At 38.6% G+C, this 10,000-nt stretch overlaps 2 protein-coding genes across 3 annotated transcripts in view; both read left to right on the top strand.

Annotated features, from left to right (window-relative positions):
* Positions 1-4,315, top strand: part of LOC137984037 (diacylglycerol kinase delta-like) — a 30,517-nt gene extending 26,202 nt beyond the window's left edge. For both annotated transcript variants that reach the window (XM_068831248.1, XM_068831249.1), the window contains 3 exons: positions 1,140-1,242; positions 1,374-1,513; positions 1,821-4,315. In XM_068831248.1, the coding sequence (XP_068687349.1) occupies positions 1,140-1,242; positions 1,374-1,513; positions 1,821-1,988 (411 nt within the window). In that variant the 3' untranslated portion in view covers positions 1,989-4,315. The remainder of the gene's footprint in view (positions 1-1,139; positions 1,243-1,373; positions 1,514-1,820) is intronic.
* A 3,621-nt stretch (positions 4,316-7,936) lies between these two features.
* The window catches only part of LOC137984039 (uncharacterized), a 4,116-nt gene continuing 2,052 nt past the window's right edge, over positions 7,937-10,000 (top strand). Inside the window, exons 1-2 of the mRNA XM_068831250.1 lie at positions 7,937-7,958; positions 8,148-8,919. Of these exons, the coding sequence (XP_068687351.1) occupies positions 8,238-8,919 (682 nt within the window). The 5' untranslated portion in view covers positions 7,937-7,958; positions 8,148-8,237. The remainder of the gene's footprint in view (positions 7,959-8,147; positions 8,920-10,000) is intronic.

Raw genomic sequence — 10,000 nt, 5'->3', positions numbered from 1 at the left:
AACACCTGAAGAATTCAGGTGACTTCAACGGGATTCGAACCCATGACCTCTGCGATGCCAGTGGAATGCCCCACCAACTGAGCTATGAAGCAACTCAGAGTTAACTGAATAGAGTGTAATGTGAAGTGCTAGATTTCTATCCCATATGAACCATGTGAGCGTTAGCCCTACTGATGGAAATGGGCCCACACAAGAACAGAGAAAAACTCCAACCAGGGTGGGAATTGAACCCACGACCTTCGGATTAGATCTCCGCTGCTCTACCGACTGAGCTACAAGGTCAGACGGGAGCAGGCCGTGGGAAGTGAAGATGTTAAAGTCACGGCAATGAGCAAGTACAAGTACAAGGAAAGGTTACGTTTATACATTTCCATCAGTAGGGCTAACGCTCACATGGTTCATATGGAATAGAAATCTAGCACTTCACATTACCCTCTATTCATTTAACTCTGTTTAAAATATAAGTGCTACACGGCCAACGTTTGTATAAACGTAACCTTTCCTTGTATATGAATCAACTCAGTTGAAGGCAGGTCAGTTTGTTGGGCTTACTCGTTCCGGTCAAAGGACTGATGAACGAAAAGTCGCTACAGGGTGTACTTAGAGCGGTTTTCAAATGAGTGTTTTAAAACCAAAACCTTAAGTAATTACTTTGGCCCATAAAGAAGGACGGAGACAATCCAGTAAACCAATCAAAACTCGAAGTAATTAATTACACGTAGCCGACACAAAGAGCGGGAAAATGTGCACGTGCAAGTCATGATTGGTTTTGGTTTCACTTTGGTTGAAAAAGTGGCGCGGGAACTTTGAGCCAATCACTGAGTGAAGTAATGCAAAACCAAAGCAATTCGCTAATTGCTCTCGACTCTAAAATCTCTCGACTCTAAAAAGTGCAAGCATTTTTTTTCAAACCCAGGATTGCTCAAGGTTCTGATTGGTTCATGTGAGCATCATTTGTTTCATTGTCAGTCGTTATTGGCCAAATATTCTTATAATTTTCTCTTGTTTTTCGACACTTGGTTGAAACCACTCCATTCGTTAATCAGTGGTTTGACCTCTGAAGGGTGGACCAAAAAATTGACCCCCCCCCCATAACCTTTCCTTTTTTTTTTTTTCTAATCCTGTATTAATTGATGTAGATTGAAAGACATGGTTCCAGTAAAGGTAAAGGCAAGTTTAAACTCGGATTCCTCAGATCGTCCAAGAAACCGGAAATGACCAAAGTTGGTTCCGCGCCTTCAGGTTTGTAACGCAAAGTGGCTAGACATTAAGATGTAAATTTTCTCGGTCTGGAGACTAAGCTCAACTTCTCATCCTTCCTCACTATCCGGTATATTCTGCCTACTCATTTGTTACTGGCATTTCGTTCTCAGGTCGGATGATAAAGTTCTGGGGCGTTGAAGAGATCGGGAATTGGCTAGAAAGCTTGGGATTGGCTGAATACAAAGAACTGTTTGCAAAACATGACATCAGGGGACCTGAACTGTTAGCCTTAGACAGGCCCGACTTGAAGGTCAGTTTGTTAGCTCTTGTATCCTCTTCCTGTTGTTTCCAAGTTCTTTAGCTTATAGGACACCCGCCGGCAGAGCCGGGAGACGCTTTTGGGCGCGGGGCAGATTTTCTCTCCGTCATTGCCCCAAAGCCCCGTTGGGTCTTCCATGGCTGCAAGGAAACGGAAACGACAGTACAGCTTCAAAGGCTAAAGTAGTTGATTCTTGTTACACACACCAGCCTGTTAATGATGTCGAGGAGAAGGTCACAAATAATTCCTCTCCTACAATCTCTTCTAAGAAAAGTTTGGGATTGTTTTAATTTCACAGGAACTTGGCGTGACGAAAGTAGGCCACGTAAAGCGCATCCTTCACGGTATAAAAGCCCTGTGCGGGGGGGTTTCCCCGAAATCGGCGGCAAGAATTGAACGGACGCCGAAGGCTGAGGAGAAGGCTGGAAGGAGTAAGAAACTCATTGACAAAGAGGACAGCCATTAACAACAGAGAAAAGTAAACAGCATGGAGGTATATTAGTTCTTTGGTCAAATGTCTCGATTCCATCATTGGACGCCTCATTATATATCATTTCTTACGCGTATATAGTACTTCTAAGTCGCGTTCATTTGAATGACAAAGTTCTAAAATAACACCATCTTTCTTTCAAGAAAAAGAATAACAAAATTTCCTCTTCTGCAGCTTGGTCGGTTTTTTCATCCAATGAAAAAAATTAAAAACTCGGCAATACCACGAATTAACTACCACAAAAAGAAAGAGAAATGAAGTTTCATGGTGAACTAACATTGTTCGGTTTCCGCTATTATATCATTCATGTAAATTTATAACGTTAAAGAAAGCTTCTCACAGGTAAATTGAGACGTTTTGTATGTTAGTTTGGCACATGCTCAGTTCATACCTTCAAAATCCTTGGCTATTCTATCAACCTTTTTTTATCAGTTCACCTCATCCTTTTGCACAGATTTCAAGGGGATCTGTTATGTTCTCATTTTTGTTCTATTTTCCTGAAATCCAAATTGCCTCGAAGTATTTTTATGTCTTGAAAGGAATGTACGAACGGGCTAAATTTTTGATCAAAAGAATTCCATTAAGGAACGTTTAATTGATTTCTTGATGATTTTGCCACAACTGAAAGAGAAAATTAAAAACTTGATCATAGTACTTACTACTTGAAAGATTCCGTTGTTCTCTCTGGTTTTGCTTAACTTTTTAGCAAACAAGACAACTATGTTTTGGTTCATTGTAATGCAAAATATACCTCGGTCGTGTGTTTTAAGTACAACTTCTTATTGTGTATTGTGTTTGCGTATGAACTGAATCTCGTTCAACAAATTACGTAATAGTGTTGATTAGAAGTTGAAAGCTCTTTATGACCTGCTTGTTTCGAAATGTCTAATTTTTTTGGGAACAGCCTCGTTCTCAGACTTTGCGCGATGACCCAAGTGATTGAAGGTCATGTGAACGCCATCTCAAACTGACATGCGCTTTAGATAACGTAATTTTGTGGTGCAATCTCGTTCCCAGAGCCCACCTATCTTTTGGTCAGCTTCAAGACACGGAGCTCTGGTATAATCAATTTCCGGAACTCCAAGATTGTAGGAATTCCGGTTTCGCCAAAAAGTGAAATGGGTCGATCATTAGAACTCAATGGTTTGAACAGCAGCGGCAAATCTTCGTGTTTACAAGTTTAGATGACGAGTTTTGCGCCACATTCGCAAATTACAAGCTATTTTACACTCGGTAGTTTGCGTATGAGCAGTCTGATAAATCAATTAGCCAATCAACAAAGTTCTGAAAATTGATTATTGCAGTCCGTGTATTGGTTTGCTCCGCAAAAAAACAGTTGCTTTTAAAAGGATAGTAATGAAACATTATTAATTGTCAGTCGTTTGTCATGACGAGATCCCACAGCCCCCAACCCACCATTATTAATTAAAAGTGATAATTGGCCAGAACCTGGGTATCCTGAGTTTAGTGTTGAGCCTTAATGACAGGTCAGGTAACCTAGTCAGCTGTTGTACAGTGAAGTGCGGAGACACAACAGAAATTTCAAAATGTTATTAATTTTGTATAAAATTTAAAGGAGAAAAGAAAAATTCATCCGCATTTGATAGCAAGTAAATTCTGTAAAACAGAGAAAGTATATTTATTATTTCGTCCGCGACTGGATTGTTTTGTTATTTGTATAGTTTTCATAAGCTATAACAGTGCTGACTTCGTAAACTCGTTCGACGCAATGCGCAAATCCCTCGCAAGCAATCAACAGTGATCTCCAATTGGTCCAATCTCAAATATGAGCCAAGTCATTGCACCAAATTCCAGAAATAGTTTATCTTGGAATGATCACTCTACGAAGGAAAGCAGTTTGACGTTATTTTTTCGTCTTAAGTCTGACTTACACTATTGCCATTTTGCGGCTCGATTTTGAGGTGTCGATTGATCGCTGTTGATTGTTTGGATGTCGGCCAGTTGTGGTAAATTTGTCGGCGTCGTTAAATAATTAAAGAGTTCGCCATTCACATGTTCTTCACCCGTGTGAGGGCATTTATCCAATGTAGAAACCTTTGGGCGAAAAAGTAGTCCCGCCCAGCTAACTCCGGCTGCTGGTGTGCGGCGAATTAGAAACTAGAAAAGAGTAGGATTGGGTACTGATAGTACCTTTGTTGCAAAATAGTATGAAACGTTTTCATTGGTTGTGATTGGTCGGTTGTGACACCATTGTGTTAGTGTGGACTGTGATGAGGTTGTTATTTTAAGAAGTGTGTTGTTATTCTAGTTGTTTATCCAGTACAATAAATAATTCGTATAGCAAACGCATTGTGGTCCTATTTTTCTGTATGATGTGGTCTGTACTGACAAATGAGTTTAACGAGAAATCAGAATGCGATTGATTTCTTGACGGTTTGGGTTTTGACAGAGGAATAATTTTGGAAAAAAAAACTACGTCTCCTATCAAGGAACTTTCGAACGATTTAGTTATTCCATAATGTTTTGAAGTTTTCCGCGGCACAACTTTTACACGAATTTTACGAGTGTGCTTCAGGTTTCGAACCCCAGACTTTAAAGGCCCACAGACAGATTTTTCGCACGTTGCCAAGAAAGTGGAATGTTACCTCCGGTGACTGACGTCATCATATCGTGAGCTGGCCAGAAAACCCACTCACAAGCAACACCGCGGTAAAACGCACTGCGCATGAGTACAAATTTAAGCTTCCGGTCAATACGCATTTCCGGTAACGTATTTAAATCCAATGTAAACGAAATAAAATCCCGTACTGTGAAGTTTGAAAACAAAAAGTAAGAGTTAGCATAAGAAAGTGGGAGAAAGGTTTGTCTCGTTGAAAAGTTTATTTTTCATTTCAGTTTCAAGCGCTTGCACCAAGGGGTTTGGTGTTTGCACCAGCAACGAAATATGAGAGAATTTCGGGCGCGTTCGCGCTCGACAAGAGCAATTTTTTTTCGTAGTTCTCCTTGTTGCGTTGGTTTGGTTGTGCGGCTCACCCGCAAAAAAGTGTGGGAAAGCCAACAAAAGCAGCCGTAAATGTGCTGGCAAAAATATTTTTTGTCAGAAGATTTAGCCAGAGCTGCCGAACTCCAAGTGGGTTCAACAGTTTGCCGTCTCCATTGGGACGAAATACGGAGGAGCAACAACAGGTGCTCGGTTCTTCTTCAAAAGGTACTTATAAAATTACCTCGTACTATTTTGGAGTGTCATTTGCATTTAATGTACCTCATATTTTTATTTTACTCTTCTTGAATACAGTACAGTGCGGACAATTACTTCACTAAAATTCATTGTTGGGGTGCAGGTAGCAAAATGCTACCTCAGGCGGTTCAGTCTAAAATTGGTATATTTTGGAAAGAAAAAAGGAAGTCACGGAAGCTGGGAAATATTATTTTGAAAAATTAATTGCCAAACGAATTTAAGGAAAAATAATAACTTTATAGACTGCAAAACAAGTACTTTATGCCACTTGACAAACTAATTTTTTTTAAGACCAAACCCATAAAATTGTACCAATAATTTTGTCAAAAATTTTTGTTATTTTCACAAGTGGCTATTGAAATTCAGTAGTACTCCAATGTTGTCTCCACATTGAGGATTCAGGTAGAGGGGTGTCCAGGAATCCTATGACACCGAGATTTTGAAAAATTTCACTAAAAATGAACCTACTCCATTTTTCATTTAGTGGGGGGAGATGCTTTTTGGACATCCAATTTTCAGTCTCTGGATACAAAAACTCATCACTAAAATATGTCTATTTTTTATAATTTTTTTTAGATCTTGCAATTTACTCGCTCACCAATTTTAAGACTACACAAGAACTTAAAGCAGCAACACAGCAGTGGTGAAGATCTCCAAAAAGTTCACAACCATTTCCAATTGCTGTTCCAAAGACTTAAATTTCTACTAGCAGGGAGGATTTTACTGTAAAAAAAATTACTACAGCTAGCAACACACTTTCATCACATTGTAGTGGGTTAATGTGACAACAACAAGGACAATCAATCAAGAATAATTATTGATTTTATCTTCCAGCAATAAAAAGGAATTGTTATTTTTAATTGCTGGAAGATAAAAAAACAGCAGGAGGATATAAAAGGAGGATATCAAATAATGTATCTTGAAAGATAAGAAAACTTGTTGAAGGGGATTCAGTGCCATCCTACAAAACTTTTCAGAAATTTCAACTTGGCCTAATAAATACTTCCAGTACAATAAATTATTGAACCTCTCTTTGTGGACTCGGGTAGCATCTCAGCTGCTTCAATAAATTTTTAATCCGCCCTTCCATCAGATTTAACTTTTAAAAAAACTCATAACTTCATATTTCTGTAGTAATAATTCTTCAAGCATGTTGAACAAGAGCATACTAACCTACATTTGAAAGGGGCATAATCCCACAATGCATTTTTCTGGAAAAGACTTTACAGAAATAATTCCTGTTACCTTTCCAGGCCATAGCATCGCCTTGCTCGAATTTTAATTATGTAAAGTTATTGCAACATGGTAATAATGTAATTCTTCATTTCAGGAACAACTATCCACTGTCAACCATCACATGACTCAAAACAGATTAACTTGATCCGACAACACATGACAGTCCCCTAAAACCAAATTACATCATTAATGCTTCCACAAAACAATAGTCTAATAAAAAAATGATTTGTTACACGCAAAGAGTCACGAATCTGAATCTATAGATATCTATATATAGGTCTAGTAATGTACCCACACTTCAGTTCTTCCAAACATTATTTTAACTAAAACATGGATTGTGGCAGGGTCAAAAACGTGCCTTAAACACAAATTAATTGCAAATCCATAACTTGGTAACTATTTTAACGGACAAAATAATGAAATTGACGTCGACATGGATCGGTGAGTTGTGACCCCGGGGTTGTGACTGCTAAGAAGTATAATAACTTAAAGATATATTAACAAGAAAAGAGAATATAATTACCCTAAAAGCAGCTATTTAAAATATTTGATGCTAGGGTTACGTTCCCAATGACACAGTCACACTCAAAATCAAATTCACATCTGATCGAATCATTGATCATTCATGTTATGTAGAGTTGCCGATCGTAAGGAGTAACGCAGAAAAAAATAACCTTCACGTTGCACAATATTGCCATTTCCCTGCCACAAGCCAATTCACACATGAACTGAAACCTTGGGAATCCTTCTTTCTGCACATTACAGTAACTTTTTCTACCCGATGGCAACTAACTTTCTACATTAAAAATTGCGTAAAAAACTTACCTGTTTCGCAGCTCTTTTCCCACGAAATAAAATTTTCCAGGAGCAAGTTTTCCGAGGATACTAGTTGGATTGGACTTGCAAACGTTTTACACAACATAGACGTTCTCAAAGAATACATTCCACTTGAAACTGGCGTTCAAACTAGCCTTGATCGCTCTAAAAACAACGTAAACCAACAAGGTACCGATTCTCAAACGGCAGCCATTCTCCTGTTCCTCTCGAGAGTGCTCTTCTCACGAGAGCCAATGATAGTCCCGGAAACGTAAACCGGAAATGCGAAAGATCACGCATGCGCAAACGTTTTGCCGCGGTGTTCTCACAAGCACAAATCGCCGCACAAACTATTGTTTGCATCGACGGTTTTTGCGCTCGTTTTCAGATCAACTGCGCATGCGTAAACGAACTGACTTCCGGTTTGAGAAAAAGCTAAATTTCTGGCGGTCTTTAAATTGAATTAATTTTTTTTAATTTATTCCCCGTTTCACTCCCAAATACAGAATATAGCTAAGCATTGATTTTCTCAAATCATCTCTTTTGAAAATGTTATGGGTATTTCAGTATCGTTTGTCGCTTTAAAAAGCTTCCGCCGCCCCACCCCCCAACAAGCGGCCTTTAGGCCAATGTTTTGACCATTTATATATAACCCTCCCAGTCAGCTCTCGGGCGGAAAGCATGAAGCATGAAAAGTAAGTGTTTACGACTGTGCAAATGCACATGTTATTGGTGCGGATATCGTATGGAAAGATTATTAACTTTTGTTCTTTTCCAGTTTTTATATCAAATGAGATCTTTAAGTGCTTTTTATCTCCCGACACCCCTTTAATTAAGGCCCGCAGTAGATACGCTTAATTTACATTTGACGATTTGAATTTTAGCGCGAGCTTGTCGGCAACCGTGTGAAAAGTGAATTTCGAATACAAGCATTTGCAGTGGAAGCCAATTTCACCAGCAGTGTACAAACCACGATGGAGATAGTCATCAAAGTTCTAGTCCTTTTCCTTTTAGTACAAGCCTACGAAGTGTCGACTTCCTCGTTGTGCAACTTCGATTCCGAAAGTTCAGCGACGAGATGGGTGCAAAAACAATGCGTTTTCGTCTTCGCCAATCAAACAGATAGTAAATTCATTGGAAGAGAACTCCAATTAATGGACAACAACTCTACAAAAGAAGCTTTTCAATTTATTGAAGCGGATTTCAACAAGTTCTTCAACAGCCCTTTGACGCTTTGGAACCATAGCTGTAATTGTACTAAAGTACCATGTTTGAACGAAAAACAATGGAACGATTTGTTTGCTTACAGTGTAGAAAGAGCCCGCAAAGAGGCGATCCAGAGATGGCCATTTTTTCCTCGATTGTGTTGTTCAATACAGCATGTTGTGATTGAAATACTTTACAGAATATATGAAGAAGACATTCAGAAGTTCACGAAAATTATTTCGGAAAATATGAACATAAGCATACTCGATTTGATGGATTATTTGGGCTATGAACTTCCACGTACCAAATGGTGCTATAGCTTCAAAGACAAATGTGACGGCTTTATTTTCCGGATGGCGAAAGGATGCGAAATTACGGAAAGAAGAATGAGAAGAGGTATTGGTTTTAAATCCAGTGCAGCAGCGTGCCAATCGTCTTCGTGGTATCAAGGTAGGAAGGATTAAGAAAGAAATTTATCCTGATGGCTTTTAGTGCTAATTCTGTGTTTACATAGCATTGTTGTCATCCCGTACTGTTTTTGCCTTTCCAGAAAAACTAAATTAGCTGTGGGATTTAAGGAAATGGCTTTGCGAGAAGTACATTTGCAAATTCATTGTGTGGTATCGGTTTCTGTTATCCTTTAATATATTCAGTTTTAAAAGAAAACAAGAATATACAATAAATGTGAGCGGGTTGTAACGGGTGGTGATCATTATTTGGCATCAAACTACATCGGATGATGATTTGGAAAACTCTATAAAAACCGACTTGAATTTAATGTACGGAAAATGCTTCAAATTGTCCATCTCTATATTGCTTCTGTAAAAAGTCGTTTAACTCCCTTAGCAGGGAATAACTGTTTCCCGTAGCCGATACATCTGATATTAATCCTAAAAGGAATCAAGTAACAATATTAGTGAACTAAGAAAAGAACACTTTAAAATCAGAACTTTGAAAATAAATATAAAGAGTACTTTAACATGAAAAATCGTGCTCAGTTTTAATGGAATTTGTATCGATCGATTAGAAAAGATGCACATGACATAACTATTTGAGTAATGTACAAGCAATATTAGAGAGAATTCGGTACACAAAAAAAAACAACTCAAAGATTAAAATGAATTTCTCATTGTCAGTCATTGATTGATTAATTGACATCGGGTAAGTCTCTTAAAAGCACTTCTTATGACGAACGTCAGTCCAACGTCAACATTTACCCTCCCATAGCAAGTATATACATTTTTCAATTTGAAATTATTTGGTAGCGGTGTTTCAGTCCACAAGGGAAGAAAATTGTGAATGCTTCACGAATATTGCTTTCTCGCATTTTGGGCTGCAAATTGAGCGCTACTCTAACGACCAATCAGGAGCAAAGAGGACTGTGTGAAAGATGAAGCCTTTTACATGAAGGGAGGGGGCGGGGGTTCATGAAGGGAGAAAGCTGTGGGTTGCTTGTTGAAAATTCCGTAAGGATGTGGGTTTATTTCCTATTAGCTATCACCAAAATGCTGTAACTAATCACTAGGTAGCC

The sequence above is a fragment of the Montipora foliosa genome, chromosome 13 (genome assembly GCF_036669935.1).
Source record: "Montipora foliosa isolate CH-2021 chromosome 13, ASM3666993v2, whole genome shotgun sequence".
Taxonomy (NCBI): Eukaryota; Metazoa; Cnidaria; class Anthozoa; order Scleractinia; family Acroporidae; genus Montipora; species Montipora foliosa.
The sequence above is the reverse complement of the archived record's forward strand: the minus strand, read 5'-3'. Positions and strand labels throughout refer to the sequence as shown.